The 22,587-nt window shown below is 37.5% G+C and overlaps 1 protein-coding gene across 7 annotated transcripts in view; it reads right to left on the bottom strand.

Annotated features, from left to right (window-relative positions):
• The window catches only part of auts2a (activator of transcription and developmental regulator AUTS2 a), a 386,587-nt gene that overhangs the window by 204,012 nt on the left and 159,988 nt on the right, over nt 1-22,587 (bottom strand). For all 7 annotated transcript variants that reach the window (XM_067397877.1, XM_067397880.1, XM_067397882.1 and 4 more), the window contains one exon: nt 21,277-21,378. In XM_067397877.1, coding sequence (XP_067253978.1) covers nt 21,277-21,378 — 102 coding nt within the window. The remainder of the gene's footprint in view (nt 1-21,276; nt 21,379-22,587) is intronic.

Genomic DNA, 22,587 nt, shown 5'->3' with positions numbered 1-22,587 from the left:
AAAAGAAAATCATTTCTCATAACGGCATCTATTTACTGGCACGGCCTATCACTCCCACAGGGCCCGAAACAAATGAAAATGTTATTTCTCTCCTCATGAACTCCCACCTTTTCTGTCTGCCTTTTTTTCACTGCCAGCAATTTCATTCTCCCTCTAAATTTGAGTTAAGTCCATGACTAGGGGGAAATAACGTCTCTGGAATAATCTTTCTGAAACTATGATTCCAGGGGGTTGTGTTCCTCTTTATATATTTATATACCTTCACATTTATTTACTCTGTTCTCAGGATTTTTGCCTTGCGGTTTTGGAGGAAATTGCAGTGGCTTCTGATATAGAAGTGATGCGACATACGGAGGATCTCTCTGTAATCCCCTCAACCGCAGCGAGGCCTTGACGGGGACCGAACATGCCCTCTGCCAAACATATAAACAGCCCTGATGTGGACAGACAGCCGCGCACAAGAGCGCCTGTCAGAGAGGTATTTTGAGTGTCACTCAGAGCTGATGCAAAGCACAATATTAGCTCAACCCTGTGTAATGTTAAGCTTGAATGACACAATGGTAAGCATTGCAAAACAACCAGATAAAAGGCTTTTTTAGTATAGTGGTGAACACACGTGATCAGACACGTAGAGCTGTGCTGTGCCAACGGTCAACACAAGCTTGAATCCAGCTCACAATAATCCTCAATCTTGTTCCTCACACTTCTCCACATCACTTCCTGTCAATCTCTGGTGGTTCTCAACCATTACCCAACACAATAGTCGAAGGGCCTTCAAATATGCTATAATATTTCTTTCAATATGTTTAGCTGTAAATATGATGAAGCTTGTTTCAAACTTTCCAATTAACAGAAACTGTCAACATGTTATATTAATTTAAAAACAATTATTTTTGTGATTCCAGACATTTCATGTTCTTTAATAAAAGGGAGTTTAGTTGAAGGGAGAAATATTCTGCTAATACCTCTGATTTATGTGCTTTTTAGAATTTTAAGTTAGATTATTTTGAATATAACTTAATTTAAATCATTTTAAATCATCATTTTAAGTCATCTTGCATATCTGAAGTTTGCTGAGGCCTTCTGGTTGAGAACCACAGCACAGTGTTGTCCAAAAGTCTGAGGTCACAGTTAAAATATGGGATTCAAAATTCATTTTAAACCTGGAAATAAACAGAAAAGTGAAATAAAAAATAAAATAAACTAAGAAATGCTATGATGTAAAAAAACAAAGAAATATTTAGGATTAAGCTATAAACCTATATGCTATAATGTTCAATGAAATATTGCAAATGACAAAAATGCACAGTAGAAGCATATTCACTAGTGGTCTTAGACTTGTGGATCCCATGACTTCAGCTCTGGGCAGGGTTGTGCTATAAACGGTGGTTTGAGGTGGATGTTTTAATGGCTTGTTCTTTACAGGACTCTTTAACACTCCGTGTGTACTCAGCCTCTTCCACTCAAGCATAAATCTGAACAGAACCATGACAGATAGTTCTGGAACCTTGGCTGGATCCAGAACACCCAGCAAGAATTTATGTTTCCCCAACCACCTGCGTGGCCTGACATGCCATTTAAACGGCTGCTGGAAGAAAATCAAAACCGAGTAAATACTTTACTTTTTCATTCCATTTCATTCCATTTCATGCTTTTTTTTTTCTTCTTCTGCATACGAGGAGGAAAACTTGTGGTTGTTACACTAAATCATAAAGGCAATAAAACTTAGCTATTTGTTATAAATCACAAATCCTTTATACAACTAACTTTAACAGAAATACGAGATTTTCTTTATTTACTCATTTCCTTTGATCATACAGCTCTGTGCTTTGAATGAAGTAATGAAAAAATGTTTAATTTTATTCTCAACAGACACACTTCTCTGATCTCGGTCTGACCAGATAGTGAATAACTAAAAAACACAGCACAGTCCATTAAGTCAACGTCAGTGAGCACAATGCCACTGTGATGCCTGCAGTGTGTTAAAAGCCCCTTTGAATATGGTCTAATGGTTCAGACTCCAGTGATATACCTTCTCACTGCAGCCCAGCAGACACATTCACACATTAAAATCCTATGGGGGACGAAACAGCGGGAAGTCCGGGCATGGAGATAATGGCCATTCAGACTGCAATATACGATTGGTCTACAGAGCTGTAAAGCAGGGCAGGTGGTATTTGAAGGCTCAACTTTGTGTTCTTTATTAATACAACATTATGAAACAAAATCTGGCTAATGCCAGCATGCTGGCTTCATATAAAAACACAATTGATCCTTCAAATCAAAATTACAAACAGATAGTTCCGTTATATAAAATCTGTTTGGATGGGCCACTTTTGAAGCTGTTGAAAATAGTCAATATAAACACCACTATGACCAATCAACTGAATTTCACAAATTACTAAATATGTACTGATAAAATGTATACTGTAAACATGATACAATCAATAAGTCACGGCAACATATTGTTACATGTTTGGTCATTTTGAGTTCCTTTGTGTTTCCCCTGCGACCTAGTTTTTCTGTGTTCTGATTAGTTCATTCATCCCACCTGCTGTCTCATTAATTATCCCATTAGTCCTAGTGTTTAAATACCCTTAGTTTCCTTCTAGTCACTGTCGGGCTACATGTGTGCATTGGCGTTTTGTTGCTTTCTATACGTTTCCTGTGAAGATTTCCATTAAAGTATATTCCTTTGTCGTGCAAGTCATTGCTACAATAGACCAACCTACAAAGTTTTTTTTTGTGGCGTTTTTCCTTTGTTTATATTTTTGTTTTCCCCATGGGTCCAGTCCAGCTTCTTGGCTTGGAGCAGGGAGAACGTCTGCTGGAGATCCACCCCCAGGACTTTTTTACATCTGGCGTGCCTTAAGCACTACCCTGATCACTCGCTCTGTGTTTTCTACCTCACCAGCCTGTGCAAGCGATCGAAGGCACGCCTACCAGCGGACGGCCCCAGAGAGGATTTCTCTGCAGTTGCGGAGTGGGTGCTGGTAAACAATGACTCTACGTTTACCATTGGCCTGGAAGATCACACCAGTCCACACAGAGTGCCTGTGGAGCTTATTATTTTGAGGAACAAAAAGGACATTTTTGAGGCAAATCTTATTCACTTTTTTGGCATCCCCTGAATTTCCAGTGCCCCCTGTAGCTCCAGTGTTTCCTGTTTCTCCAGCGCTCCTTGTGTCTCAGAATAGCCGCCCAGCCTCCCTCTCCCAGCTCCTCAATCAGCCAGTTCCTTAGCCCTGCCTCTGCTGATGTCCTTCAGCCCCTCTGCAGCTCCCATTGGCATTGAAGACCTGCCCAGTGCCTTCAGGCCATCATCTCTACCCAGCAGAGGATCCCCTGCTTCCACCTCTAGCCTCTGGGCCCATTGCTCCACTTCGGCCATCTGACGCCTCGACTCCACCTTGGCTTCTCCCTCCCTTGGCTCCACTAGACACCATCGGCCATACAGCTTCTCCAGGGCTCCCTCATCCCTCCAGCTTCGCCTTGGTCTGCGGTTGACCTGCCAGCACCTTTGGCTCCTTCTGGTTCCTCCTTCATCCTTGGTCCCACCGGCTCAGCCTCTGTCTTCTGGATTTCCGGTTGCTCATCACCGCGGCTTCACCTTTGTCTCCAGAACCATCAGTGCCGCATGGGCGCATCAGCTCCACCAGGCTTCTTTGGTGTTGCATCAGTCGGCCGTCCCCAGGGTGTCTGTTTCCATCAAGTCGGCTACACCATGGCTCCTCCCGCCTTCGACTCCGCCCTGGGGCCTCATCCTAGCTGGCCTTTGGCATGTCATCTGGCTCCTCCTGCTCCCTACTGGCTCCTCCCACTCCTCCTTGGACTATTTCTTTGTTTATGAACCATTTCATTTATTTTTCTCCACGCCCTGCTCCTGAGCCCCCTCCCTCCCTCCCTCCCTCCTCAGTTGTATTCTGTCTTTTACGGAGCGAAGACGTGCCTTCCCGGGAGGGGGCGATCTGTTACGTTTGGTCATTTTGTTCCTTTGTGTTTCCACTGTGACCTAGTTTTTTTCTGTGTTCTGATTAGTTCATTCATCCCACCTGTTGTCTTGTTAATTATCCCATTAGTCCCAGTGTTTAAATACCCTTAGTTTCCTTCTAGTCACTGTTGGTCTATGTGTGTGTGTGTTCTTGTATATTCCTTCATCAAGTTATTGCTACAGCCAAGCTCGATACAAATTCTTTCAAAATAATTAAAGCAATTTCAAATGAATTTCTTGAAAGTTATAAGAGATTCAACTAGATAAGATTAGATAGATTTTTTTAAAAAATGATTTAAAATGACTTGTACAAGCAACATGATTATAGTTAAAAAAAAAATTAAGGCAGCAACTGTATATAAAACTACATATAAATAAAACCTATTATTATGATCACATTTAAGTGTATTCATTTAGAAGCTGTTTTATCCAAAGTGACTTACTATATATTGCATTCATTTTATTAGTTTATGCATTCCCTGGGAATCAAACCCATGACCTTGCCGTTGTTAGACCCACTGTTTGAACTACATGAATATTTATTAAAAATGTACTTTTTACTTTTACTAATTAAAAACATTTAATACAATTATACAATAATACAATTTATCAGGACGTCACAATGCACAAAATATTACCACTTAACTGTGGTAAAATCATTCCCCGTATTATATGGCAGCCACAAGTCAACGTAGCGAATCCAGCACAACAGTGAGAGATTTGATTTGCAGTGCTGAACAGTTTCGGCCATGCTTTGCGAGGAGAAATGGAGAGTAACCAGGCCTACAACCTCACAATACGAGACCTTTCCAACTTCTCCTCCCACTTTCTCTGGAGAACCTCACATAGCCTTTCCGTCAGCACCTGGGTCTGCTGAAGATACGGCAGTACTACTTGGCCTGGACAAGGCTGTCTCTATCCATCATAAGGAAGGATCATTAAGGACTGAAAACACAAATCGCCTCTGAGGAAGCCAAACAAGCAGGGAGAAAAAAAAAATGGCAGGAAGAGAAAGAAGTCTGGTATATTTACAACATAGGCTTGGGGAATAGGGTCATGGCAGCTCAGTTGAACACACACACAGAGGTTCCAGGTCAGGGTGATTTGTAGGCCCGGGAGATGTGAGCTTGTGCTGGTGTTTATGAAAGCGACTGATGCCTGTATCCTGGTGGGCAAGGTTGAATTTATTTTAGGTCATAGTCAAGTTATTTTCTGTAAAAGCAATGTATTTGACAACTTTTCTCAAGTGACGCTTGCTCCACAGAGGGTAAGGGGTGTTGAAGCATTTCACCCGTATGCTGTGTGTATGTTGTACAGTGAAGACACAGACATGATTTCTATACAGGCTCAGAGTCAAAAATCTTTTCTTTTTCCCTCTCTTTCTCTGCCGCATTCTCGCACATTCAGAATATGGTACCCACATTGGTCTCTTATTGCTATGGCAACTAGCGATTTCTCTTGCTCCTTGGGCCCATGCTGTCATTATCCAATCAGAACAAGACCTTTGTTAAGATTCCCTCAGGCTCCACTTATTCAACTCACTATGATGAACTGACCTTAACACTAAAGGGAAACAGAGAGAGAACGACAGCAAGAGAGAGATTCCTCCAAGCTATCCGTCTTTATCTGGAAAAATAAATAAATGAGGAAACGACGGGCATTTAAATGGCATTACAATATGCACTCTGATCTGAAAAGAAGACAAAGAGAAAGAGACAACCCAGTCTCTGCCAGCATTTTTTGTCTGCCTCTCTCTCACTCCCTTCCTCTCACTTTCTTTGGGTGAAAAGAGGAGGAATTTGGAGAAAAATGGAACAAGGTTAGCTGGTGAATGACTGAATGCTGTTAAACTGGACAGGATTTAAAGGTACTGAGCTAGTAACTGGCTCTGGTTCAGACACGCTGTAAACCAGATCAAACAAATAATATTCAGAAACACAAAATTTGACATAAGAGAAGAAAATAACAATCCGACTTCTGTAAAACAGACTGAAAATGCACATCCTCCAACACACTGAGCAAAGGAGATCATGTAAGTTTAAAGTCAGTCTCCGACTGTGTTCATTAGTCATTTCATGCTCAATATTCTACAGTCCAGCCAAAAATCAACCCAAATTAATCTAAAAAAATAAATGAATATATATTTAAAATTGTACAATATAAATTATATGAATAAAATTGTACAAAATAAAATTTAAAAAAAAAAAAAAAAAAAAAAAAAAATGACGATAGGGGGAAAAATGTAGCACATGGAATTCATACTACTATTTTTACACAAGCCACGGTTGACGACTCTCTAGAGGATAGAAAACTTGCACCTGATGCTTTAGAGACTCAATATGATTCCCGACTAGATGGGTAAGTGCTAGCTGTATGTGTAGATATGTTCATTTGTATTGTCTCTCTACCATCGCCCATGATGGACAGTTAGCTGTTAGATAATGACAGCCCCATACAGACAGGCTTTGATTAAAGAAGACCACCCTGTCACTGTGTGTCAAAATCTGTTGCCACATTCAAACAAAAACACTCTCAGAGTCAACTCAGTCCACACCTGCCAACAGGGAATGAATTGAGGAAGATTTAAGACAATAAAAATGTCTTAGCAGCCATGAGACTCTAAAGAGATATTTTCTGCAGCATTCTTCATTCAATTCAATTCAAGTCAATTTTTACTCACATCTGGACCTTTGAAATGCTTAAATTAAATTAACAATAAAGAGTCAAGTCAATTTTATTTAATAGCGCTTTCCACAAAACAGATTGTTTCAAGGGACAAAAGAATGAAATAGTTAAGGGTGACTAAAACTTTCACAAAAATCCATCTATCCATCTATCCATCCATCCATCCATCCATCCATCCATCCATCCATCCATCCATCCATCCATCCATCCATCTATCTATCTATCTATCTATCTATCTATCTATCTATCTATCTATCTATCTATCTATCTATCTATCTATCTATCTATCTATCTATCTATCTATCTATCTGTCTGTCTGTCTGTCTGTCTGTCTGTCTGTCTGTCTGTCTATCTATCTATCTATCATCTATCCATATGGATAGATAGATAGATAGATAGATAGATAGATAGATAGATAGATAGCTAGATAGATAGATAGATGGATGGATGGATGGATGGATGGATGGATGGATGGATGGATGGATGGATGGATGGATGGATGGATGGATGGATGGATGGATGGATGGATAGATAGATAGATAGATAGATAGATAGATAGATAGATAGATAGATAGATAGATAGATAGATAGATAGATAGATATGGGTTCAGCAGGGGTGAGAAAACTAAACATAACATTGTGTCTCTCTCTTTAAATAAATTAAATTATAATTAACGTTTAAGGATAAAAAAAATCTATCTCAGCTAATGCTATAAACTATATACAAGGAGCCCTTTCTTGCACATTACTATAATATTAAAGCTTACAATTAACAACAACGCCCAAACTATTAAATTCAGCTGCTTTTTATTTTTAGATGTAATTTACATTAAATGTAAATTGCACACAAGGCAAGTTTTGCATTAACTTATAATTTTTCAATTACCAACTCCAATTCATTTTGAAATATGATCATTTACACAGTTACTCTCATAACTTCTTTTCATGACAAATTTATTTAAACACATATTAAAGGTGCTAAAGAGGATCTTTTCGTCAACTGAGAAACCAAAGACTGTTAGTGAGTTTTTGAAATGAGCGCATGCGTAAGAACAACCCCCCCTCCTTCACAGCTCATTTCAAGGGAACGCCTCCCAAAACTCGTGAACGAGTATTGGAACACGAGTGTTTACCACCGGCATTCGCTGTGTCGTGTTAGTGGATTCATTATGTCGGACTCACCGCATAATCTGCAGTTGTTATTCCTGTCTCCTGACAAAAACATTGCATGCGGCGCCTGTGGAGTGTGGAAAGTTACTGGAGCGCGCAGCCGAGCTCGTCTCTCACAAGGAACGTCATGGCAGTGATTGACAAGCCAGAGGGCCAATAGTTTACCCGATGATCGCGTAAACGATTGGCTGATGTTTTTAACCCTCTGGAGTCTGAGGCTGATTTGGGGCCTGGAGAACTTTTGACATGCCCTGACATTTGTGCTTTTTTCAGTTGTTCATAAACATATTAATGGAAAAAGTGTCATTACACTGTATTCAGCACAAACTAGGCTACAATAATATGTGAGGAACATGTATGTACATGTTTGTGTTTTTGAAGGAATAACATTTATGCGTGGTTGTTGAAAAAACAAAAAACTTAAGTCACTGAAATAAGGCCAAAAAAAGTATAATAAATCTGTGTTCATAAGACTTTAGGGTATTGGAGGTTGTAGACTAGAGTTTTTGCTTCAAAATTATGTAAAAATTATGCTGCCTACTCCTTCATATTTAACAATATATTGATTTAGTTTTTGTAAGACACTTTTTGCCAAGAAACACAGTATGCAAGGAGGCGTGAATCACCACTGAAAATGGGCCATTCTCACCTGAGAAGACAAAAGAATTGGATAGTAATGAGCTGAAATGACTTGCATATTAATGAGGCATTTCAGTCAGGTAGGCTGTGAAAAAACCTTCTGTGATGTCTCAAGCTCATTATGATATATGAAACATACAGAAAAATATTATTACAATATAAAGTAATGGTTTTATATTATACTTTAAAATATAATGTATTTCTGTGATGCAAAGAGTCTGAATATAGGCTTTTAGTTTAAAAGCATGCACATTTGGAGAAATATTGGATTCTCATATGCTTATGTCAATTTTCTATACAGAGGAGTTATTTTTATTTAATATTCACTGTCATTACTATGAGCGCTGGTGTTTTCAATTCATCCTTGAAGTCGGAGGGCGCTCTGTGCATTTTAGTCCACAAATTCATCTAAAAGAAGAAGAGGCTATTCCATGAATGGAGTTTCCAATACATACAGCAGCCGGAGGGCGCTAAAGAAACAAAAACTCATCTAAACTTCATCTGTAGAAGACAAGTAAACAGGAAGTAACTGCATGTCTTCTAGAGATCGCTAACCATGACTTTTACATCCAGATAAACACTTTTCAAGACAATAAATACACGATTGAGATAATAAATGCATGTATTGACTGAATTAGCGTCTGAATAGCGCTGGCTCCGTGGGCGTGGCCGCATTAGCGGATAATGAGCTGAATCACGGATTTCTGACATGGCTCTCTTTTCATACAGATTACATAAACAAAGAAGGTTTGTTTTCGATTTGACTTACATGATTTAAAACCTGACATCTTAACGTTTTTTTAGACATAAGTGTAATTTTTTTGTCATTAGTATTCACTAAGTTACAGTTCATTTTCTGAGAACTATCAGATTGGAGTTCGTTCAGAGGGAGAGGAGAAATCACGCATCATGTTAGTTTTCTTTATTTTACAAAAAGCACAAAATTCTGTTTTTACTCTGAGTGTACACAAATGAAAGAAGATATTCCACAGATTAAAATGGTGTATAACTCTTAATTGTATGTGCAACATTGACGGAGTATTTTGAGTCTCTTTCACACTGATAAGAAAAAAACCACGGTGGTATCGCCGGCGATACCGTCAGACCTCAGAGTGTTAAGGCCATGCACAGATGATGTATATTAATCCTTTCAGTGCACCTAATAAATCTTTTATCAGTTAGTAAATTTCAAGTAATATTGCAAAAATGTATCCTCTTTAGCATCTTTAAATAATTAAGACATTACTAACAAGTAAAGTAAATATAATGAATATATAAGCTAATATAGTGCATATATTTAGTGAAATGCTCCACTCTAGAGTTAATTTCTCCAGTGAATTAACATGCTGTGGACACTAAATGACTTGCCTGAGGTGATTGTAATGCTACGTGAGATCCACGGTGGAAACACTGGTTGAGAGATTACACGTAAACATATCTATGCATTGTTCTTTTTCTTCTGCGCTTTTTCCTTGTGTGTCAGTTAACAAACATAGTTGCATTGCTGTGTGCACCCCCTTCTGGATTATTGTGTGAACTGCCTGTGACTGACTGTATTCATCATCTGTACCGTGATGGTTTGGGAAGAATACATGTACTGTTACACCCTTAATATACACCCCCTGCTGTGGCATCTAAAGGAAGAGTGCTATCCATATAGATAAGTGTGTGTTGGTGTGTGTGTGTTTGTGTGAGTGTAGTGCTGGCCAGTTTAGGCATAACAGCAAAGCAGAGAGGGAGGAGTGGCAGGTTTATTGAGGTGCTGTCACCAGCCGTGTTTCAGGTCAGAGTGACTGACAGCTGATTTAGAGCAGTGCTGTTAAGCTATAAAGCAATCATAACCACTACTGTTCTTCAGACAAGCGAAAACAACCTCCTCAAGTTGACACACCAGCACAAATGCACAAACAAATGCATTTTTCTGCCACACACACGGACACACATTCTAAACTCCCGTTCAAACACTTTAACTCCTGCCATGATAATCAGCTAATTATAGGTGCGGTGCAACTGCCATATCTAAATGCATGTCTCTAATAAGGAACATTTCAAATTAGAGAACGAGCGAGTGAGTGGGAGAAGAAGAGAGAGAGAACGGGAGTGACGAATGGAGACGGCAAAAGAACTACTAGATAATTGATGCGAGCAATTACAACTTCCATGTCGGAGCAAATTGGTCGGCATTTCTCAGCATGTAAGGGCCCCTGACCTCATTATAACGACTGTGTAGAGAAATAATCAAAATTAGCAGTGAGGTTTGAGGATCCGTGACAAACAGAGAGCGGAAAGTTTGACTCTAATGTAATCTGTTTTGACTTCAGCCACCAGAGAGCAATATCCACAGGTCAAAAGCTTCAGCAGAAATATGACCTCTCCGCAAAATGCTGTGGACTCTTTCCACGTCCCGGCGAAATCAAATAATAACAGTAATCATTAAGAACAACATCTATATTATATGACATAAATCTGCTCCAGCGGCCATAATTACAGGGTGGAGATTGTTTTACCACATAGCGAAAGAATCCCCCAGCACAGGCAGAACTAATAATCTACAGCCACTAACCATGACACTGGATTCAAATATGTTCACTGCAAAATGGCAAGAGGGCTACAAATCCTTGCAAACCAATCAAGACAGTTCCAAAGCGAACACTCAGGGGACCAAGAGAAAGAATGATTTTTCATAAAGTTACATTTAGATGAAGTACTGGAAACACATACATAACTAAACTAGCTGCAATGTGTTTATAGTAGAGTTGCACAATTCTGGAGAAATTAAGGATCACTTTGTTTTAGAGATCAGACAACTAAAAAAAAAAAGTAATTTAATCTAGAAACAATGTTAAATCGTCAACGTAGATTTGAATGTTCAGCTGTGATCGTACTTGTCAAAGGTTTCATAGACATAGCCGAATCGTTGTCATTAAGAAACAAGATCGCATGTGTGTGAGAATCGAGATCGCAATCTATTGACTATTAATGGTGCAGCTCTGTTTTATAGTGAGTATTATCCTTATATTCATGGATAGTCCAACTCTATTTCACAGTGCTGAGGATTCATGTTAACAATGTAATTAACTACCTTGATTTCAAAGCTTGAATTCTAAATCTAAATTCTGATTCTGTTCATTCAACCTCAAAATCAGGTTTGTTTCATCTATTATGAACAGCACCGCTGAGATTATGTATCAGAATTTATATTGGAGTTCCGTTTCCTAACTGAATTCTGAATTTTGCTTCTGTTCCTTTAACCTCAAAATCAGGTTTGTTTCATCTATTCTGAACAAAATTGCTGACATAATGAATCTAAATTCTGTGGGAACGTTTTCGCGAGACGCAAAATAAGTACCAATACGTACATATTACTGCAGTTTCAATGTGAAATGTCCACTGAGTGGCGCTAAAAGCAGATTCATGTTTTTGCCGGAACAGATAAACGTGACTGTGTACGTTTGTATGCCGTTGGTTTTTATACGAATCACCGCAGTTCTGATTTGAAATTTTGTCCGGTGAGTGGCGCTAGTGTAATGCTCCGTTATTTTTTTTTAAATAACTTACCACCAACACTACACCTAAACCTACCCGATAATGTTAAAAAAAGCAAATGTGACATAAAAAGCATCCATAATTGTGCCATTTTAGCTTGTTTTGATCTCTCATCTCTGAGCTCTTTTACCGTGATTCATTTTCCCCCGGATTCATACCCAAGGCTTCCTCGTCCTACTCCGAATCAGCTGAGCTACCGAGCAAGCTTGTTGTGTCAGAAGAGCAAAACATATGGAGCTGGTTAACCGATGCAAAGTCCAAAATATATTTGTTTACAAATCATAACATAATATTGTGCAAGGAGACGTAAAAACAAGTCTTTAACGATTAAAAGCTCTTGCTGTTTTACTGTCTCTAGTGTTCATTACTGTTGGAAACTGCAGTAATATGTACGTATTCCGCAGGTAAAAAACGTTCCCACAGGTACATCTTTCCATGAGACCAGGTTGGAATTCTGTATATGAATTCTAAATGTGAATTCTAAATCTGAATTTTTAGTTTATCTCATTTATGATAGCACTGTTGATATTAAGAATCGGAATTTATATCTGAATTCTGTATCCAAACTGAATTCTGAATCTAAATTCTGATTCTGTTCATTCACCCTCAAAATCAGGTTTGACTCATCTATTCTGAATAGCACTGCTGTAATGATTAATCTGAATTCTGTACTCAAACTGATTTATAAATCTGAATTCTGTTCCTTTAACCTCAAAATCAGGTATGTTTGATCTATTCTGAATAGAACTGCTGACATAATGAATCTGAATTCTGTATATGAATTCTAAATGTAAATTCAAAATCTGAATTTTTGGATTGTCTCATCTGTGATAGCCCTAGTGAGACTATGAATCAGAATTTATATCTGAATTATGTATCCAAACTGAATCCTGATTCTGTTAATTCACCCTCAAAATAGGGTTTGACTCATTTATTCTGAATAGCACTGGTGAGATTACGAATCAGAATTTATATCTGAATTCTGTATCCTAACTGAATTCTGAATCTGAATTCTGATACTGTTCATTCACCCTCAAAATCAGGTTTGACTCATCTATTCTGAATAGCACTACTGTGATGATTAATCTGAATTCTGTACTCCAACTGAATTATAAATCTGAATTCTGTTCCTTCAACCTCAAAATCAGGTTTATTTCATCTATTCTGAATAGAACTGCTGACATAATGAATCTGAATTCTGTATATACATTCTAAATGTAAATTCTAAATCAGAATTCTTCACTCTAAAAATCTGCAGATTTAACTCATCCACTCTGATACACTGCCGACAGCATTGGTCATGCAGATCCCAATCAGGCAAGTGTGTGTGTGTGTGTGTGTATGGGTCGAGAGCACGTCTCTTTACACTACACACCCGACCCCCACACATGACAGACCACTAAACAGGCCAAACTGCCACCTGACCCTCAATGTAAATATTTCATTGCTCTGCCTCCGTTAAGACTGCACTGAATGATGAATGAGCAATAAAACGTGTTACCCAGAAATCCCAAAGTACAGTCTCTATGGCGACCAAAGAGCAGGTAATGTCATCAGTTTCTCTGAGTCCTTTGGTCTCTTACACTGTCTGTCTGTGCCTCTCAGTGTCAGATTAGCAGGCTGTAGGGAGAGTTAAAGAGCCATTTAGGATGGTCCCACTATAGGAGGTACACTGCAGTGGCGATGATGTTAAATTAACTGTCATATTTAAGCCTTTTAGTAAGGTTTTGTTCATGGCTTGGACTGACCTCATTATCGTCTCCTGCTTTGTCTCTCATCAGCAAGATGGTGACGGGTAGGCAAAGGCACCAAATGCTCAGGGGGCACGTACGTACGTCCCCCATTCCTCTCGGCAAACACACACACACACCAAAAGAAAAGCATTAATGTGCTGTTTACTGGAATCCGGCGCCCTGTAATTGCCAATTTATTTGATAGGCAGCCGGATAATGATGGCATTTCACTCCTGCCGCAGAGACTAAACACATGTGTGTTTGATTCACCCCGTCTCTACCACACATCCCCTTCTCTCCTCTTCCCTTTGCCCTGGCCTCCAGCCACCCTGCCTGGGGAAACCGTGCCGCCATGCTGGCTTCAAACGCGGCTGAAAGGGGACCTGGGGCTTCGGAGCAAATACAGCAAGCCTGCCAATTTATCCAAGGTTTGGGGTTACCGCTGACGAGAACAAGGCTGATGCACCATTTGTAGCTTAATGAGCTGGCAGCGCATGGGGATAGGGGGAGAGAGGGAGAGGGAAGAGAGAGGGTAACAAAAAAGAGGAAAAGAAGGGGGGAAAGAGAGCAAGATGTCCTATATGACCTCTTTTGACCCCAGCTTCCTCTCTATCAAGCGAAGATCAACACCAGGCTCTCTCTCTCGTTTTTTTCATCAGTGCAGTAGATAGGAGTAAGAGAGAGAAGACATCATTAGAACACTGCCAAACAGTCTATAACGAGGGCTAGAATTACTCCTCATAACCCCAACTCAAGCTTTCCCTCCGCTTTTGTTTCACTTTTAGGAAAATGGTGTGCTTATGCAATCATAAATAATCATAAATACATACAAACAATGACTTTTATATGCCAAAAATCCCCAGCGTGCCGAGGAGAGGTAAGCAGACCTATATTGCTCTCTAAATATATATCTGTAAAAGTTCTGAGAAGTTTAAGTCAATAATATGCAGTAATATTATTGTTCACAGTGTTATAATGTATTAGAAAGTGTTTTATGAATGGATGGATAGGATTTAATAGTTTTATTACCGAGTACAGCGGTTTGAGTGTGTGTGCGCCAACAGAACGTTGTGATTTTAACCAATTAAACAACTGCCTTTAATCTGTGCAGGTTATAAAATCACAGATGAAATGATCAATTTCTCATGCTGTAATCTTTAATCCGTCCAGGTTTGGTTTATATTTGTTCTATTTTCCAATGTATTCATTTTGTACCTTTTCCATTTCATGGTTGATTTAAAAACTAGCTGCACGATATTATTTTGTATATCTAGATAAACATTTATAACGATTCATTTTGTAATGTTGTTTGTAATGTGTTTTATGCATTTTGTTTTTGATGTGTTATTATTGTGAGAGGTTATAAAATCACAGATGAAACGATCAATTTCTCATGCTGTAGCTACACTTTAATCCATCCAGCGCCATCTAGAGGCCCCAGAATAAACTCTCCAGATCAGCAGCAGTTCCAGTTCTCCTGTGTTACACGTTACACAACGCAGATTGAACAGTAGCCAGAATTAGGCCGGTTACATTTGCTCATTGAGTGTATTTGTGCTTTTACAACTGATGCAATTATGTGCTAAATCATATTAATATTGTTAGGAAGACAGTCAATTTGGCATAGAATTTGGATGCTAGATGGTTCTTTAGGGTCATTTATGTTGTACAATAGCCTATACAGGGAACAAGGAAGATGGATCTGAAAATCTGAATTGAGTTTAACTGGCTTTAAAAATTTAAAGTGGCCAGACAGAAGCTGCTTTTCCACTGTTTGGTCGAACGATTCTTAGAATGGTTCCAGTTATGTTTCCACGTGAGTATGGTACGGCATTACAAACCGCAGGGTTCCCACGGGTCATGGAATTTCTGGAATATCAATTTTAAAAGTTCTATTCCAGACATTGAAAGTCAGGGAATTTTATTTATTTTTTTGTCCAAGTCATGGAATATCAGGAATTTTTGTTAGTTGCTTTAAATTTTAGTTTCCATTTATCAAAATGTAATTTTTCTATATCGTATTTTTTAACGCATTGTTTCACACGTTTTGCGTATTGTTTCAGTGGCATTTTATGGGAATCACTTAAGTCAAATGCAGTCACCTGTACCTGTTAACCAAGGCAAACATGCCAGGAAAATGTAAATTTCAAGAGCTTTGACAACAAAATGACCACTTCAAAGACTGTCCTATAACCAGCCGTGACATGAAAAAGGATTCTATTTTTGAAATGGTTTCTATATTTCTGAGATTTTTCAGCTAATAGTTTAGGTCATACAGAGGGAACAAGGACATAAATGCACAATGAAAAGTATTTATTGCTTACAGTTTGAACGTTCATGTTTCCTTACATTTATTTTCAAAATCTGAGGAAAATTATCCATTGTTGCTCTCATAGTGGCTTTTAAAGTCATGCAAAATGATATTCAAGCTCAAACCATTTTAACAATATGCGAAACTCAAACAAGTGTATTTCATGACAAAGACTGTATCAGTCACTGAGTATGTATTTTGAATAGTGTTTTATGGTTTAATCAATTTGGATCAATTTAAGATTTAAACTCATGATACAAAATATACCTTTTGTGAGTTCTTGTTTTTTATGTTGATAATATTATACGAGCAAGAATGCAAATCCAAATATCCACACGTTTGCAAATGTGAAATTCAGTTCAACACACAAAAAGTGATGTTCTTCATATTATTTTATTTTATTTTTGCTGAAAGCATAAAAACTATAAATTAATTTCTGTAGAAATAGTACAGAAAAATATCAAAGTGCTTTTAACGGGTAAAAGCACAAAAAGTAGTGTGTGTGAGTGTTTAACTTAGTTTTGTACTAAAAATGTCTGTGAACAAATAAATAAAGCTTGCAAATGGATGGATTTAAAATACTGTCTGTGGCTGATTTTTGTCTGCTCAGTGCTAAGCACAACAGCGGCCTGTTTTTCCGCTCATTATAGGTCATGGAAATTCAGCTCTTTAGTCAGTCAAAGTCAGGGAAAAGTCAGGGAATTTGAGATTTGGCTTAGAGTGGGAACCCTGGAATCCTTCCTGGCTTGGTTGTCTAATCTCATGCTGAATCATGCTGGTAGAATCCATGAAGATACATCGCCTCTCAGGATTGGTCACTTGTTTGTTGCTTGCCTACCAGATTCTCTGTACCTGGCTAAGCACTCTATTTGAGTGACGTAAACACAAATTAATAATAAAATTAAAAGAAATATCTGATGATCATCCATAACGCAGTCATTATTTACATCTCATATCATCAGCAAACATTGCGTTATCAAGGCAATGACTGAATTTTTTGTATTACATTCCAAAGAGGTCCGTTATCAGTCCCAAAGTGGAAAATTAAACCGTAACCGTACCAGCTGGCCCGGATCGGCATGGAATGGAACAGTTATGCAATGAGAAACGCTCGGCCAGACGGTGGAAAAGCAGCTAGACTGTCTAAATCCAGCTAAATCCATTCCTTTGCATTGTTTGGTTCACTATTTTAATATTTTACACTCTTAAGATGTATGTTGTGCAACCGGGTGATTACCTGTCAAATAAAAGGTATCTTCTTCTGTCAATGTCTGCCTGTGTAATTTTAATTTGTTGATAAAAATACTCTGGCTTTGAGCTCTTCATGACACGACTCTACATTATTTAAGGCTGTTGTAATCCTTATACTGTTGATATTGTAATTGTTGTAATGAAATAAGTTTTGTTCACAATGTTCCTCTTTTTTTTACCCAATATAAAATTTTGCACCAGAAGATCATACCTTGGACTGAGTATAACACCAAAACTACATCTCACCAGTCGCATGCTCGTAATACAGACGTCTTCATTGATTCTAAACGCGAGCAAAAGTCTTGTATCGCAGTGTGCACTGTACTAGTAGTACAGACATGGTGTGGTGATGTGATTACAGATTTTTTTTCTGATCACCTGTCTGGATTCATTTACTCATGCTATAACATACATGCTATAGAGAATAAATGTTTGCAGGAATTTCCCACATTACAAGTGGAAATTAGTAAAATTAGGCACAATCCCCGCAAACCCATGCCGAAATTCAGGCCCTGCTCTCCGTCTCCGTTATCTAGTACCTCTATGCTGGTATGAAGTGGCTTTTTTATGGTGTGACTGTGAATAAGCTGCTTCCACCATCCCCTCAGGACTAGGATGCTCTACTTTGAGTGTGACCCTGAGAAACTGCTCAAGCAAGAAATCTCCAGCACCTTTCAGCACCTCCTGTTTAGAATACTCAAGGGTTTCAAAACATTCAGTGACAGACAACTTGCCAATGAACTTTGAGTAGACAGCATAATAATTTGATGAGAATGAAAATTAGGCTGGGATGTACAGGTTTAAAGTATAATGTAATTATCACCGCCCAGGTTTTCTGGACTTTTTGTCTACTTCAAGTTTGTGTAAAGACATTTTTTCAATAATTTGTCATGAAACGTTTTTGTCAAAAAAATCATTAATGAGGCTGAAAAGACTATATTTCAATCCCTCACAGCCTGCAGAGGAGTTCACCTTATTCTTTTACTAATATTAAAGTTATAATTAATATAATAACATATATAATAAATAATTAATGATTATGTGAATGACAATTAAATTTTACACACATACACACACACACACACACACACACACACACACACACACACACACACACACACACACAAATAAATAAATTAATAAATACTAATTATATAATGCATATTAATCTATTTATCTTGCCGTAAACTTGAGTCTTAAAAGGATGGTTCACCCAAAAATTCTATTATTATTTTCTAATCTTCATCTCTACTGGAGCTCATGGCTAGCCTGCATATAGATTTCTTTCACAAACAAATTCTTTCCACCGAAACAAAACCTTTGAGTTCTACTGTAGAATAACAGCATGCAGGTTTGAAAGGACATAAATTAAGTAGATCCATTTTTTTTTTTTTTTTTTTTTTTGAGTGAACTATCCCTTTTAGACTCAAGTTAAAACCCATCATGCACAACACCTTCTGCATATCTTTGCGGGTTGTTTTTACTGGTCCAATAATCAAACTATCTTTGCAGGTTGTTTTTACCTGTCCGATAATCAAATGTTTAATCTCTAACTCTATCTGTTTCCCCCATTTCTACTTGCATTTCTTCTTTCCTATCTCCCTTTCCTTCTCCTCGCCCCCCTCTCACACTTTATCTCTTCGGTCTTCTCTCTCTTCCCTGACGAGGGGCTGCAGGTATCATTTCAATTTCTGATGTCAACATCAAATTACTTATTTCATTTCATGCCTGGCCAAGCGTCCTATAGCTACACGCAGGAGCGGTCGCGCTCAACTCGTTCTGCCGTGTCTGTTCCGACGACTCGCCTCGCCCTCCAGCTGACAGCTCTAATTATGCCCGATATCTGATAGTGCCGGCACACACTCACAGACTCACATCTCCACTGCGGGAGCCAAGGCTTGAGGTTTGAAGAGGGCCTATGCCAGACTGCCTGAGTTTCCACACAAGCCTGTGTATAAAACCCATATACAAGGATAACATAACTTTCAGTGCTAAGGGATGAACTGATTCTGGCCGATGCTGATAAGACGTTTTTTTTTTTTTTTTTTTTTTTTAAGTAGAAAATATATATACAATGCCAATATTCATCAGAGTTAAAATTATTGTCACACATGACTTGGCACCTCTGAGTCCTAACCTCAGTGTAAGTCTTTGGGATGTGCTGGAGGAGACTTTACAGAGTGCTCACCTCTTGCATTGTCAATACAAGCTACCTTCCAAACATTCTTTCACAATTTGAGCCTGATGAATTTTGACATTGTCATCCTGGAATAAAGCTACACACTCCATCTTTTAGGGTTAAAAGAACCATTGGCAAACATATAACATGGTAGAATCTTAATAATCACAGTAATAATGATCCATCCATAGACATCCATAGACTCTAAAGTATTTGCCTATTAAAACCCAAACAGCGACTTTTTGTGTGTATAAAAAAGTATGTGTGTGTGTGTATATATATATATATATATATACATATATATATATATATATATATATATATATATATATATACATATACATATACATATATATATATATATATATATATATATATATATATATATATATATATATATATATATATATATATATATATATATATATATATATATATATATATATATATATACATACATATATATATACATATATATATACATACATATATACATACATATATATATATATATATATATACATACATAATAGTATATATATATATATATATATATATATATACATATACATATATATATATATATATATACATACATATATATATACATATATATATACATACATATATATATATATATATACATACATAATAGTATATATATATATATATATATATATATATATATATATATATATATATATATATATATATATATATATATATATATATATATATATATATATATACTATTTGTGTAAATACATTCAATATGACTGAATACAAAAAAAAATAAAATACATGTAAAAATTCTAACTTCAAACATGTCATATTGAAATTTGGAGTTCCAGTGCTTTATATATGTGTTTTGTGTTTTTACGGTACATCACTGATGTGCAAGCATGGTCACTGGTACATTTTTTCCCTGTGTTACTTCCTGTCCTCTCCACTTCTACGGTATATAAGCACAGTCGCGCTTCAGCCCGAGTCTCCACCGAAGCTGCCAGCTGAGTAAATAGGATGTTCTTATCACCACCCGAGCACAAACACATACCAGAGCCTGCAGGCCTGAGGGTGCAGACAGCCTCCGCGCTACTCTACCTCACACCCTGACAACACAAGCACACACATTGAGCTCAAGAACAGCTCGGCTCTTAAAACACTCCTATTGTTCCTGTTGGCACAAGGCCTTGTCAGTTTAGAACAATGGAGTGGATAAGAGAAATTGTAAAATACTGTTTAAATATTGAACCTTGTTGTTCTTAAGAACAAGGCAGAGAAGAAAAGCCACCAACTGATTGATAACGATAAGGTGTCAAGACAGTTATTGTAGGGGACCAGACCTACCTTAACTCGGGTAATAAACTTTTTTTTCTGGTTGCTCAAACTTTCATGCAGCATCTAAAAACAATAGCAATGGTAAAATTCTATACTAAATGCCAGTTCTGATACATTTTGCATACTATTTGTGAGTTCCCACACAGATGGATTCAATAAAAAAAGGACTCAAAATAATGGCTTGTAAGCAAACTTTACTCTACTGAAGCAACATTTAGCTGATATTTTAAAGCAGAGCATAACTAGAAAAATGTATATATAGAAATTATCATTATCTACCAAGACTTTTCCAGTCATGGAAAACATAATAAAAACAAAATCAATGAAAACCCTATAAATGAGCATTATAAAAAATAATAATGAAAAACTGTTGAAACAAGTGTTGTTTCTTGTTAGTGTGGTGAGTGATGCACAGATCTGATTGGTCACTCACGTCTGTCAGTCTGTCTCTGGAGCTGCTCCGGATGGAGGGTTTGGATTCTCCACTGACACTCTCACTGTCACTGTCTTTGCAGTTGTTCTGGCCCGGCTTCAACTGGAAAATACAAAGACAGCAAAAAGGAATAATCAGATACAGCAAGAAGAAAAAGGCACTAAAGTAAGTTAAACACTGTTGCTATAGACGGGTTTCTGTGCAACGTCATCACAGAGATGCGCGCACCTCTTTATGGCATATCTAAAGCAGAAACAGATGACAAGGAGCTGTTGTGCTCTAAACTGCACTAACCACCAAAAAGATGGATTTAAAGTGTTCAAAATTCCAGGGGGATCACATGCCTCTGTTAAAAACAGAAGGAGATTATGTTATTATATATTATATTATTATAATATATTAATTATTATATTATTATATATAAAGAGATTATTATATATAAGTGTATATATCGGGCCATATGATTGCTGGCCATTTGGGCATATCTGTGATCCATTCGTGGTCTGCAATAGCATAGGGATCTGGTAATGTCTCACCATTGCTGAAAGTTAATTTCTTAATATATTCGCCGGAGTCTGCCTAGGCTTTCAAAGTAATTGATGCTAGCCATTTCCTCAGTGTCACACACCTAGTTAGCTGTCACATGTCTCATGTCTTGTACAGTACGTTACGTGATGTAGCCATGTCGTAAAAATTTAGGATAGAAAGGCTCACCAACCAACAAAACCAGGTACGTTCAAAAATTCATAGGCTATGTCAGGTTTTTATGATTAGCAAACTTAGTTGTACAATTTCATTCAGAGACCTGATGACTAACGTTATAACTTAGCCTAATAGTCAACTGTTGTTAGCTAAGGTTTTACATAATGTTTTATTAATATGCAAATGAAACACAAGCAAACAGATTCAACTCTGAAATGGCAGATTATTGAGTCAAGAATTTACAAGCAATGCAAAATCTATGTTAATTACAATGGTTGATTAACTTTACAATCTTCTACAGGTGTTATGCCGAGTTCTGCATAACATTACATGACAAGAATCACATGTTATATTGTTTATATTGTTTTTAAACAGTACTTGGAGGTGCATGCGATTCTTGTCATGTAATGTTATGCCGAGTTCTGCATAACATTACATGACAAGAATCGCATGCACCTCCAAGTACTGTTTAAAAACAATATAATATTCTTTGTGGCGTTTATTAATGGTGATAAATAATTTGGCAGAAAAGATGTTGTAGGCTACCTGCAGAGATTTGCATCCACATCTTTTCTCAGCATAAATGACTGTTACCTCCCGTGAGGTGCA

The sequence above is a fragment of the Chanodichthys erythropterus genome, chromosome 10, assembly GCF_024489055.1.
Source record: "Chanodichthys erythropterus isolate Z2021 chromosome 10, ASM2448905v1, whole genome shotgun sequence".
Classification (NCBI taxonomy): domain Eukaryota; kingdom Metazoa; phylum Chordata; class Actinopteri; order Cypriniformes; family Xenocyprididae; genus Chanodichthys; species Chanodichthys erythropterus.
The sequence above is the reverse complement of the archived record's forward strand: the minus strand, read 5'-3'. Positions and strand labels throughout refer to the sequence as shown.